This window comes from Leucoraja erinacea, chromosome 15 (assembly GCF_028641065.1).
Source record: "Leucoraja erinacea ecotype New England chromosome 15, Leri_hhj_1, whole genome shotgun sequence".
Lineage (NCBI taxonomy): Eukaryota > Metazoa > Chordata > Chondrichthyes > Rajiformes > Rajidae > Leucoraja > Leucoraja erinaceus.
In genome coordinates this window covers 17,645,368-17,658,983 of record NC_073391.1, presented here as the reverse complement: position 1 = coordinate 17,658,983, position 13,616 = coordinate 17,645,368, and the positions used below count along the sequence as shown (strand labels likewise).

The window sequence follows — 13,616 nt, the reverse complement described above, 5'->3', positions numbered from 1 at the left end:
CCTATTTACAATTTGGTTTCAATGGCCTTGCATCCCTACCATAATAAATTTCAAAAGATGTATTTCATTGCTTGTAATGTGTCCTGGAATTGTTAAGGTACAATATAGAAACAAATAAAATGCTGAAAACACTCATCAGGTTAGACTGCTTCTGTGGAAAAGGAAACAAGAGTTCACGTTTCAGGTCAGAGTCTTTAGAAGTTCTGACTGTCAGGCTCAATGATTTTAGCACCTTTTTCTTTTTGGTGGGGAAGATGCTGGAGTCAATTATAAAAGATGAAATAGCCGAACATTTGGATAGCAGTAACAGGATGGCTTTACGAAGGGGAAATCATGCTTGACTAATCTTCTGGAATTTTTTGAAGATGTAACTAGGGACAAGGGAGAGCCAGTGGATGTAGTGTACCTCTACTGTCAGAAAGCATTTGATAAGGTCCCACATAGGAGATTGGTGGGCAGAATTGGGGCACATGGTATTGAGGGTAGAGTGCTGACATGGATAGAGATTTGGTTGGCAGACAGGAAACAAAGAGTAAGGATTAATGGGTCCCTTTCAGAATGGCAGGCGGTGATTAGTGGGGTATCGCAAGGCTTGGTGCTGGGACCGCAGCTATTTACAATATACATCAATAATTTGGATGAAGGGATTCAAAGTAACATTAGCAAATTTGCAGAAGACACAAAGCTGGGTGGCAGTGTGAACTGTGAGGAGGATGCTATGAGAATGCAGGGTAACTTGGACAGGTTGGGGGAGTGGGCAGATGCAGTTTAATGTGGATAAATGTGAGATCCACTTGGCTGGTAAAAACAGGAAGGCAGATTACTATTTAAATGGCGTCAAGTTGGGAAAAGGGGAAGTACAACGCGATCTGGGGGTCCTTGTTCATCTCACAGAGTGGTGAGTCTGTGACATTCTCTGCTTCAGAGGGCGATGGAGGCAGGTTCTCTGGATGCTTTGAAGAGAGAGCTAGATAGGGCTTAAAAATAGCGGAGTTAGGGGATATGGGGAGAAGGCAGGAACGGGGTACTGATTGGGGATGATCAGCCATGATCATATTGAATGGCGGTGCTGGCTCGAAGGGCCGAATGGCCTACTCCTGCACCTATTGTCTATTTCAGATTTGTAATTTGATTTTCATTTTATGGTTGGGTATAGTTCAACTTTAAACTCCCTTCTGGTATATCCATTCTAATTCTGCTTACTGCTTTCAATATCATTCATTGATTGTTTACTTTCTGAAATAATTTGTACCTGATCAATTCTTTAAATATCTGGCCTCGGGGAGTGAAGGGGAAATGTCCCCTGCATGGCTACAAACTGCTTGTCTACAGCTCTGATAAACTCCCTATCCATGTAAGCTATGAAGTAACCCGAATGACAAGAATCAGTTATGTGATTAGCACTCAATATTTGAGTATATTGTTCATTTGTACCATATTGCTTTTGCAATCTAAGAGCTTTGGTGCTTTACCTAAAAGGATTACACAGTGTTCTTGCACATACAGCTGTCATGTTAATTTACCTCCATTCGGTACCTGTTTATACCGTGAAAATTAAAAAAATTGTGACGAATGCTTGCATTTTTCATGTAACTACAGTTTAAATACTTTTGCAATTCCATTTTGCATCCTTGGCCTCTTGATAGTGAAGTAACCGATATATGGTCTTGGCACTTTGGAAAGTGAAGTAAACATATCCAATTTGTGAGAGGAGTGAGTTACGTAGAGGGGCAAATTAGTTAAATTTTCTCTGGAATGATGCAGATTCACATCTCATTTTCTTCCACTCCTTTGCACTGCTATTCTCTCTGATTTTGGCCATTTATCCCTTGGGGAATTAAATTAATCTCTGCTTCTCCTGTGCGCTTCCCTGTAGCTGACATCCATGTGACATTAAAATTTGCTCCTGCAATAGGTCACAACTTTTAATAATATTCAGATCAAATGGTGTGCTTGAAATATGGCTTCAACAACGAATGGAACGCTTTGCCATTCTTGACCAATTATTTTGAGTGCAGCATTAGGAACAGTAATTTAAATACTAATCATTGTTTTTGAATTCTTAATGCATGAATTAGCAGGGGATGAGCAAAATGTTAAGGATAAATAGCAGGTATTCATTGAATCCTTTACAAGAATGTCATAAAGTGACATTCTGTATTTATAGTGTTTTAGTTAAATTGAGGTAGGCACATTTAAAAAAGTACAGAACTTTTAAAACAAAGCATGGATCTTGGTACTGTATTGATAATGTTTAGTTTAACAAATCCAATTAGTTTGAATACTAAATTAAAAGCAGAGGCGGGGAATACTCAATAGATCAGGCAGTTACTGGAGAGAAAAGGACTGGAAATGTGAGGTACAAAATGTTGCAGATATTGGAAATCCATAACTAATGCTGAAAATGCACAACGGGCCAGGCCGCTTCTACATGTCCTCCCACATACGGAGATTGTTGGTGAAATGTAGGAAGTTGAAGATGGAGATCCTAGAGTGAGTGGGATAGAGAATTAAGATAATAGGAGACTGGAAGCTTTGTAGTCCACACCGACTAGATAGAAGCAATTGCTCAAACTACAGTTGCCTTATTTTAGATGGTACTATGTCAAGAATGCATTTGACTGAATTGGGAATATCCACCTTTTCCTTTGTTTGGATGAGAGTTTGATTTCTAGATGGTCGAAGGAAGAGATAAGAGGGCAAATGTTTCTCCTGTAGTTGGGGAATTTGCGACGGAAGAGGAGTTGGGTTTTGTTTGGAAATGGAAGAGAGAGTCACAGCAATATAGCCCCTTTGGCCCATGGAGTCTGCACCTATCATCAACCTCGCTTGGGTCAATCGCGCAATAACACAATTTTTATTCTGACATTCTCATCAACTCCCTCCAGATTATAGCGCTCGCCCACACATTACGACATTTGATGATTCAATCTTCTAATTTGCACATCTTTGAGGTGTGGGAGGGAACCAGGGCATCTGGAAAAACCCTCACTGTCATGGGGAGAACATGCAAACTCCATGCAGACACACGGGGTTCAAATTCAACTTGGTTGATGCCATTGCGAGACAGAGTCCCTTGTAACGACACTGCTGTGCTGCTTGAGTTGTGGAGCGAATTGCCTCCAAGGAATGTTTAAAAGATGAGGGAGAACATGTCTGGCTGGGGAACTTAGATGGAGATGGTAGAAATTGGAGGATAATTGTGTGAAAGGGTAGATATTAGGGATGGTAAATAATGAGGGCAGCTCCATCCTATTATCTCCTGTAAGACTTCTGTTCAATTTTCATAATTTTTTGCAGCTTTGTCATATCTCATTAACCGTGACACCTTCCATATTAGTGTTTCTGTGACATCTTCTTTTCGTTAATTATGGTTTTGAAGTCTTAACGGTTCCATTTCCTGTATTTGTTTCTGCTTATTATTCACTCACTCTCAAAAAGGATAGGGTTCCCCTTGTTCTTGCCATCTCATCATAGTGTTCTTGCCATCTCATCATAGTGTTTACTGGATAATCGTCTTTCCTACTATCTCCAAACAGATACATCTTGCCTCTCATAATGCCATTCTCATGATTGTCCCCTCTACGACTCAGTGGTTCTATCTCTACTAATACTGCAAACTACTATCTCTGCTAACATTCCTCACCCACTTTCCATTGCAGCTGCAGGCGATACAACACCTGATTCTTTACCTCTTTCCTTCCCATCAGTCTAGAACCCAAACGGTCCTATAGGTAACACAGTGAATCATTGGCAAATTCATGCGTACATTCTCTGCTCATGATATAGCTTATTTTGCATTGGGGAAATTCAGTCAGATTGGATGACCACCTTTGCCAAACAGATGTCAAATGTTCCTATTATTTGTCATTTTACTACTTTATCCTACTTTCATTCTTCACTCTTCTTTCTAGCCTTTTGGTTTGTTGCAACATTTTATCTTTTATGCATATTACAGCCTGCAGGATTCAATTTAATTAAAGTTATTCATTTACCAATTGCTCAAACAAATGTTAACTGTTTTCTTTTCTCAGAGGTACTGCCGTACCTTCTGAGTATTTCAACATTGCTTAATCTCACGTATCGTGCATTGCAATATATCTCAATTTCAGTATTCTTTAATACTCCAGCCCTCTCATCATTTATTAACATATCCTCCATAAACATCAACCATGATCAACAAATAATCTCTTGGGTGTTATCACCGCTACCACTTTTATTTATTAATTCTCTTAATCTCCAGCCTATCATATATTCTGTTTTGTTCTCTTCGCCTCTTTCCCCTTGTTTGTTCCTTTAATCATGTTAGATTTCCTTGTCATATTGAAATGTCATTGACCTGAATTGTTAATTGTTCCTCTTATCCCCGACTTCCCTGAATTGCTAAGAATTTCCAGCATTTTTTAAATTTTGTAATCATCATTTCTTCGAATCTCCTTTTAAATAGGATCCAACTCATGCGTGGAGTGGCGGATTGGATCTAACACTGAAAATGCGTGATTTAAACACTGACCAAGGTGAGAACTGTTTATTTTAAACATATTGATGTGATAGAATACACTTTTGTAGGTCTCTGTCTATAGTTCAAATTAATTATTGCACCAGCTCACCAGTTACATTAATCTAGGGACCTTATAAGTACCTTTCCTCTTTATATAACTTTTGGGAATTCTGGTGGTCTGCTTGTCCCAAATATTATGTTTATTCAGTATAAACCAAAAGCCTTTATCATGACCATTTTACTTGCATACACCTTCTTTCCTTTGCTTCAATCAGTAGCTAGACTATTCCTGGGTTCAATAGTGTCTTTCAGTAATTGGCAATACATTCAACAGTCTGACTCTCAGACTTACCTGTATTTAGAAAAACGTTTTTAATATGAACTTGCCTCTATGGCGCATTTTCCAAGGTCCTTAATGCATATCTGCATGATTGTGCAGCAATTTTGCTACATACATTTAAAAAAATCTTAAACACCTCTAACAGTTTGATTATGAAGTTTTGAATTGAAACATTTTCTTCAAAGAGATTTGGTTTGAAGTCCTAAGTATTTCCAGCACCTTTCTTTTTGTATTCCCTTTGGATGCCCTGTTTGACTATTCCAACCACCCTTACAGGCAGTAAGTTACAGATAATAATTTTATGCTGTAAAATATCCTTGCATAAACTTCTTTCCCACGACCCTCAGTCACCCATCTCTATGATCACTAATGGAATACATTTTCTCTCTAGCTTATTTAAAGCTACACAGACTTATTTGCTCCAGGTGGAGGTCCTCTACTTTTGCATTCTGACTCCCATAATTGAAATCAATGTTCCTAAAATCATTCTTGTAAATATATTCCGTACTTCCTAGAGTATTCACATCTCTGATAGAAGTGCTATTGGGCCATTTTTTGGCCAAACTGATATGTTACAAATGCTCAGTTATAACTCTCAACCTTCCTACCTACAGGGATTCCACCTGTTCTCTCCATTTGCAACCTGGGATTTCCAAAGATTTATGAACATTTACAGCCAGATTTATCTTCCTGTACATCCTTTAGAGTTATGCCATCCGGTCTATATTTGGTTCACAAACATTTTTTTCTGATTTCATTAAAAATGGGCATTAAAGGCATCTATATTTCCTACTATTTCCCCCAACTATTCTGTGCTTACTATAAAAAAACATGGGGTATACAGAGCTGCCAAGTAGTACGGATTTTCCGTATTTTGAACGGAAATGCGATTAGAACACGGATGTACGATTTTGTGTTGTTAAATACAGATTTTAAATACGGAGTTCAGTTCAGTATGAAGAAGGGTCCCGACCAGAAACGTCACCCATTCTTTCTCTCCAGAGTCGCTGCCTGTCCTGCTCCAAATTTCAACAGAGGGCTGTCCGTTTTCACTCGTGGGAATTTTAAATGAAGAGCTGTCGGCCACAGCGCTATGGGTTCTAAAAATAGCGCTACCAGCTGGAGCGCTATGGGCGTTAAACATAGCACTATGGGCTTTACACAGGAAAATTCTTGTATAACAATGAGTCTTTGGAATTCTCTTTCTCAGTAGTTGAGCCTTTGATTATTTTTCAAGCAGTGATAGAATTCTGGATAAGCCTAGTGGTGAAAGGTTACCAGTGGGGTTGCAGTTACATTGGGACTGGCCTTGATTTTACAGAACGGTGGGTGGGCTCAACGGGGAGGGGGGTGGAGAGGGAGGAGAGGGAGAGGATGGAGAGGGGAGGGAGAAGGAAGGGGAGGGAGGAAGGGAATACGAGAGGGAGGGAGAAAAAAGGAAGGAGGGTGGGAGGGAAAGGGGGAGAGTGAGAGGGAGGCTTCCAAAATGGCTTCTGCATCATCATCATCTGGTGCTAAACGCAAGAAGCAGCCGTTCAAACAGCAGTATATAAAGAGATGGCAATGAATGCACTGTCAAGTAAGGTGCATAGAGGACGTGTCAATTGGTAGCAAAGTTATGCATTCTTGTACTCTTACATGGGTATGACTGCACATTAAAAAAAATCAGCAAAATGGCACTGTAAAATACTGATTTCCTCATCAAAATAAGTACTAGAATACTGAAATGCTCTGACAAAACTTGGCAGCTCTGGATATGGTGATAACATTCATGTCTGCTGAAGTAGAGATGAATCTGCGAGAAGAGTCGCTTATCTAACAGCAAATAGGATGTCGCTATAACTTGTATGACAGTAACTGTCACTGTGTACAAGCTGCCTTGCAGGTAGTTGGGGTGATTATTTCATTTGAACCCCAGTGTTGAGCTTTAAAAGTGAAAGATGTATAAGAAGGAACTGCAGATGCTGGTTTAAACCGAAGATAAACACAAAAAGCTGGAGTAACTCAGCAGGACAGGCAGCATCTCTGGAGAGAAGGAATGGGTGACGTTTTGGGTTAACCCTTCAGACAGGTGAAACAGGTTGCCCCTTGAATGAGTGATTTAAATTGATTTAATGATAGTCATGATATTCTTTATCATAAGTAAAATGTAGAAGAATCTTTGAGCAAAAAACTATTTAGCCGAGTTGAATTAAATTCCAAATCTCTAGCCAATGTCACTATTAGCAATGCAATTCTTATTTGCTACTTATTTGTGTTTTAGAGAGAGCGTGGAAACTAGCCCTTTGGCCTCCCAAGTCCAATGATCACCCATACTCTAGTTCTATCCTAGAAAGGGACAATTTACAGAAGCTAATTAACTTACAAATCTGCATGTCTTTGGAATGTGGGTGGAAACCAGAGTACTGGAGAAAAGCCACGTGGTCACAGGGAGAACATACAATTTTTGTACAGACAGCATCTGCAGTCAGGATTGAACCTGGGTATCTGGCACTAAGGCAGCAACTCTACTGATGTGCAACTGTGCTGCCCTGATGGCCAAACAAATTGTGAATAAAAACACCTGCTAGCATCAGCAGCTTGCAATGGGTAAATAATATCAGAAGACTAATTTGTATTAGTTTGGATTTTTTGAAATCCCATGGTATATAACTGTATTGGCAGTGCAGATGGGAAAATTGAATGCTGTATCTTATACACGTGTACAATTGGATGGGTCTATTCCAAGAACCGTAAGAATGTGACCCATATTACAATTGGGTTTTTATGGTTTACTTTTCTTTACACTAAAATAGTCACAGTTTGTGACCAGGGAGAAACAGTGTTTTCCTGATGTGAATTTTGCTGTTTTTTAAAATAGAATCTATTGTGGGTACCCATGATGCTGCAATTCGTTGCGTTGAATACTCTCCAGAAGTGAACGTAATGGTCACGGGAAGTTGGGATCAAACAGTCAAGCTGTGGGATCCTAGAACACCTTGCAATGCTGGGACATTCGCACAGCCAGAAAGGGTAAGCAGTACTATTGTTTTAAAGTAATGTTTTAGATAGAAGTTGGCTCAATGGTTAATTGTTATTTTAAATCTTGATTTTAGAGATGCAAGTTGGATTTTTATTCTTTATCAATCTCTGTTCTGATTCAAAGGTGAATATTCCCCAGGTACGGAAAATAATTACATGATTTTGTTAAATGATTTAAAATGTTAAATAAATTGTCATGTTTGAAAAACTTTGTCCTCTGTATTCAGAACGGAGACATTTTGAAATTTGATCTAATTTCAACGGGGATTATGTCAGAAAGTCAGGGCTCTCACTTAACTTTTTTTCACTGATGCCAGCCGGGCAACGTAGGCAGCTTTTTAGGTTGCCAAATGACAGTTTAAGTGGTCACTTAAGACTGCTTGCATGACGCGTGCGATAATGTGCTCGGACGAAGTGCGTAATTACCAGTCGGAATTATGCTCAATGAAGCATTTGCATATAATTTCTGCTTCAAATAAAGTCACAACCTAAACATATTCACCAATCAAGGCATGATATATACCACAATGACGTGCAACAAAATTACAAAACAGTATCTCATCTCTTTTTACACGTTGCAATTAATGCAATTTCTATTATTTCTTTCCACTTCCAAACAAAAATGTGGTTGAAATATTCAGCGTATGATCAACATCGGTGAGACCAAGTGCAGGCTTGGCGATCACTTCGCACAACACCTCCACTCAGTTTGCAATAACCAACCTGATCTCCCGGTGGCTCCCCACTTCAACTCTCCCTCTCATTCCGAATCCGACCTTTCTGTCCTGGGCATCCTCCATGGCCAGAGAGAGGCCCACCGCAAATTGGAGAAGCAGCACCTCGTATTTCGCTTGGGCAGTTTACACCTCAGCGGTATGAACATTAACTTCTCTAATTTCAGGTAGTCCCTGCTTTCTCCTCCGCTTCCCAGCTCTCCCTCAGCCCACTGTCTCTGCCTCTTTGTTCCTCCTGCCCCCGCCCGAGGTGGACAGTGCCCTAGGACAGGATTGATCACAGATCTCTGGCATGTGAGGCAGCAAGTCCACCAACTGTACCACTATATATTTTTTTCCAACACACAAAAAAATTATACGTTGATAACTTTGGTTACTAAAAAAAAAAAGAAACTCCATTTTCAGTCTTAAATCTCTTAAGTGGCGCTATGTCCCCCTTTACAACTACTGTATGTTTTAATTCAGTTCAAGACTACGGGGCAGTACATTGACCATAAAGTTGCTGCCTAAAATTGCCGGAGACCCAGAATAGATCCTGATTATGGGTGCTGTCTGTATGGAGTTTGCTCCTTTTCCCTTTGAGCGCATGGGTGTTCTCCGGATGCGTGCGTGTGTGTGTCTTTCAATCCTCGGCACCTGATGAGCGGAGGGGGACTCTGAGTAAGATGGCCAAAAATCACAGCCGTATGTGGTAGTGATTTTTTTCCTATGAAGCGCAAACAGGAAGTGGTCAAGGTTAGACTTATAATTATATAGAAGGCAAGGCAGCTTTCATTAGGCAAGGCAGCTTTCACACTTTCAAAACATAGGCAAGGCAGCTTTAGTACTTTCAAAACATAGGCAAGGCAGCTTTAGCACTTTCAAACCAAAGGCAAAGCAGCTTTAGCACTTTCAAACCAAAACACACTTTTGCATTTCCAAACTCTATTTTCAAACCACATTAAGGGCACTGACGGGTCAGTAAAACCACTCGGTTTAGTAGACATGTGTTCAATGTTATTCACAGCTCAGACTGAGAATTGCGACCTCTCGCTCCCCCGTCTTGCAGAGAACTGAGGCACCGCCACACTTCCAGGTTTTATAGTCCCTCCCCGAAGGGGCGTGGCCTTCAAAAGAGAGAAACTCTCCTAATACTGGCAGGGGGAATACTCACTGATGGGCCGAAGGGGCTCTTTAAAAAAAAATTCTGAGTGAAATCTCAGTGAAAGGCACTTTTACTGGCCCGGCACGGGTCTTTTGGGGGCAAAATGCTCCTCCTGGGGCTAATAAGGGCATTTTTGGGCAAAAGGGACTGATTTCTCCGCTAATAGGGGCATTGTGGGCCGAAATTAATGGTTTCAGGCAGGCCAAACTACTCCATTTAATTTCCAATTGCATTGCAGTTTCAAGCACAGGGCAGGCCAAGCCAAACAGCTGATTGCATTTTCACTTAATTGCCATTGCACTTTCAAGCACAGGGCAGGCTCAAGCCAAACAGCTGATTGCATTTTCACTTCATTTCCATTGCCATTGCAGTTTCAAACACATGGCAGGCTCAAGCCAAGCAGCTCATTGCATTTTCACTGGGTCCCAGCATCACACAGGGGGGCTGGTCACCAACGCAATATTCCACCTCTCCACCAATTCCAATATTGCTCGCCAGTGTGTGGGGTTGGGGGGGGGGGGCTTTCTGTTGCGCTAGTATGGGTGTTGCGGGCCGAAGGTACTAGATTCCAGAGGGCTAGTATAGACATTGTGGGCCGAATGGATTCTTGGGCTGGCATCCAACTGTTGCAGCGATTTTAAAAGCCAAGCCAAGGCAAACAATTTGGCTGCAGCCACCCGACAACCAAAATTCATTTTGTGAACACAAACTTTTAAAAAGGCGAGGCAAACAATTGGGCTGCAGCCACCTGACATCCAAAATTGATTTTGTGAACACAAACTTTTTAAAAAGGTGAGGCAAACAATTGGGCAACAGCCACTTTACAGCCACACCGTGGAGTAGACACGCGTTCAGTGCTATTCTTAGCTCAAAGCCGTGACCCTCTCGCTTCCTGGGTCTGGCAGAGACTGAGTGAGGGACTACACTTCCGGGTTTTATATTCCCTCCCCCCTGTCGCCAGCGGGGGCAGCAGAGGGAATGGATGATTTTTAAAAAACATTAATATCTCTGATTTTTCATCGATGGGAAAAATCCTCCGGTCCCGGAAGGCGGAGGGGGGCTCTGAGCGAGGTGGCCAAAAATGACGGCCGTAGGTGGCGGCGTACTCTCGGAAATCGCAGCACAGTGGGCCAAAAGCGGTCAAGATCAGACTTTTAGTAATATACTAGACCAAGTGCAGACCCGTTGGGGTCTGTTTCCCCAACGGCGTTTGTGGGGGGGGTGCGGCATCACACTCGCATTAACCACCACCCAAACACACAGGTGGAGGGAGGGGGGGGGGAGAGGAGAGGAGAAGGGAGGGGAGGGAGGGGAGAGGAGGAAACGGGACGGATTTGGGAGAGAAAGGAGGGGGGGGGGGTAAGAGGGGGAGAGGGGGGGGGGGAGAGAGATGTGGGGGAGGAGGGGGGGGAGGGGTGGGGGGAGAGAGGGGAGGGAGAGTGGAGGAGGAAGGGGGAGAGAAGTGGAAGAGTGGGGAGGGGGGGGGGTAGGGGGAGTGGTGGAAGAGCGGAAGGGGGTGGGGGTAGGGGAGAGAAGGAGGGGGGGGGGGTAGAGGGGGTGGTAGGGGGAAGGGGGGTGGGGGAGGGAAGGGGGAGGAGGGAGAGAAAGAAGGAAACATAAGATTCTATAAGATCCCCCCTCAATCTTCTAAATTCTAGCGAGCACAAGCCGAGTCTATCCAGTCTTTATTCATATGAAAGTCCTGACATCCCAGGAATCAGTCTGGTTAACCTGATTGGGGGGGGGGAAAGGGGGCTGGGGCTGGTGCTGCTTCTAGGAGGGGGGGGGGGGGGGGGGGGGGGGTAGAGGGGGGGGAGGGGGGGGGGGATTCTGGTCTGGTTTCGGAGGGGGAATCAAAGAGGGGGGGGGGGGGGGGGGGAGAAGTGGAGAGGGGAGGGGGGAGGAGGGGTAGGGGGGTAGCAGGAGAGGACAGTGGGAAAGAGGGGGTAGGGAGGAGGGGGTGGACGTGGGACAGAGGGGAAGGGGTGGGGGAGAGAGGGAGGGGGTGGGGTAGGGGTAGGAGAGAAGTGGAAGAGGTAGGGGAAGAGGTAAGGGAACGAGTGGGTGGGAGAGGGGGGGGGGGGTGGTGTGAGAGGGGGGAGTGGTGGGGGAGGGAGAGGGGAAGGGGGTGGTGGGAGAGAGGAGGGAAGGGGGGGGGGGAGAGGGAGGGGGAAGAGGGAAGAGTGAGGGAGGAGGAGAGGGCAGGGGAGGAGGAGAGAAGAGGGAGAGGGGGGAGGGGGAGAGGGGGGGGGGAGAGGGAGAATGGTGAGAGGGAGGGACAGAGGGGAGGGAGGGGAGGGGGGGAGTGACGGGAGGGGGGGAAAGGGGGGTAGAGGGTGGTGGAGAGGGGGGGGGAAGAGGAACAGTAGTGAGAGAGTGGGGGAGAGAAAGGAAGGGGGGGGAGAGGGGGGGTAGGGGAGGGGGTAGAGTGGGAGGGAGGGGTAGGGGGAGTGGTGGAAGAGGGACAGAGGGGTAGAGGGAAGGGGGTGGTGGTAGAGAGGGGCGGGGGGTGGGGGAGAGAGTGATGGAAACATAGAAACATAGAAATTAAGTGCAGAAGTAGGCCATTCGGCCCTTCTAGCCTGCACCGCCATTCAATATGATCATGGCTGATCATCCAACTCGGTATCCTGTACCTGCCTTCTCTCCATACCCCCTGATCCCTTTAGCCACAAGGGCCACATCTAACTCACTCTTAAATATAGCCAATGAACTGACCTCAACTACCTTCTGTGGCAGAGAGTTCCAGAGATTCACCACTCTCTGTGTGAAAAAATGTTTTTCTCATCTCTGTCCTAAAGGATTTCCCCCTTATCCTTAAACTGTGACCCCTTGTTCTGGTCTTCCCCAACATCCGGAACAATCTTCCTGCATCTAGCCTGTCCAACCTGTTAAGAATTTTATACGTTTCTATAAGATCCCCCCCTGTAAATGAATCCATTCCGATTGGACATATGTGAACATTGGGCATTGTGACATCACACAATGGAACGTTCACCAGGGGCTGGGGCTGGTGCTGGTGCTGGTGCTGCTTCTATGGGTGAGATACCAGTTTATTTTTGAAATATTGGGAAGGGGGGGGGGGGGGGGGGGGTGAAGGAATTTGATTAAAAACGTGTACTTAAACACGGCGAAATGTAATGAGGAGCGGATACTTAGAAAAGTGAAATCTCTACCGAAATGGAAAAGATGTCGGCGATTCTGCGTCTGGTTTCGGAGTTGCAGGGAATCAAAGGAAGAAATGCGGCCGGAAGCCGTACATGTAAATGGATCCATTCTGGGGAAGCGGGAGAGAAGTGGAAGAGTGGGGAGGGAGGAGGAGAGGGGTAGGGGGAGTGATGGAAGAGGGACAGAGGGATAGGGGGAAGGGGAAGGGTAGAGAGGGAAGGGGGTCTGGACGTCTGCGAGCATCGGGCATTGTGACATCGCACGGCGGGAACGAATCGAAAGGCAGGAAGGGCGCTGGACGGCAGGCGGTAGGATGGGACGAGAGTTTTATATATTAACTAGACCAAGTGCAGACCCGTTGGGTCTGTTTCACCAACGGCGTTTGCGGGGGGGGGGGTGATAAGAGTGCAGGGAGGGGAGAGGAGGAGGAAATGGGATAGATTTGTGAGGAAAAGGAGAGCGCAAGGTTAGGGGGGAGTGAGAGATGTGGTGGAGGGGGGATGGAGGAGGGAGGGGAGGGATGGGGAGAGAGGGGAAACAGTGGGGGGGAGAGAGTGGAGGAAGTGAAGTGGGGGTGAGAAGTGGAAGAGTGGAGAGGGGCCTCGGGGAGTGATGGAAGAGGGACAGAGGGATAGGGGGAAAGGGCAGGAGGTAGAGAGGGAAGGGGGAGAGAGGTAGATATTAACTAGGAGGGGGGGTGAGGTAGAG

At 44.7% G+C, this 13,616-nt stretch overlaps 1 protein-coding gene across 1 annotated transcript in view; it reads left to right on the top strand.

The window, feature by feature from the left end:
* Positions 1 to 13,616, top strand: part of bub3 (BUB3 mitotic checkpoint protein) — a 38,454-nt gene that overhangs the window by 10,274 nt on the left and 14,564 nt on the right. Inside the window, exons 3-4 of the mRNA XM_055646768.1 lie at positions 4,448 to 4,517; positions 7,702 to 7,853. Of these exons, the coding sequence (XP_055502743.1) occupies positions 4,448 to 4,517; positions 7,702 to 7,853 (222 nt within the window). The remainder of the gene's footprint in view (positions 1 to 4,447; positions 4,518 to 7,701; positions 7,854 to 13,616) is intronic.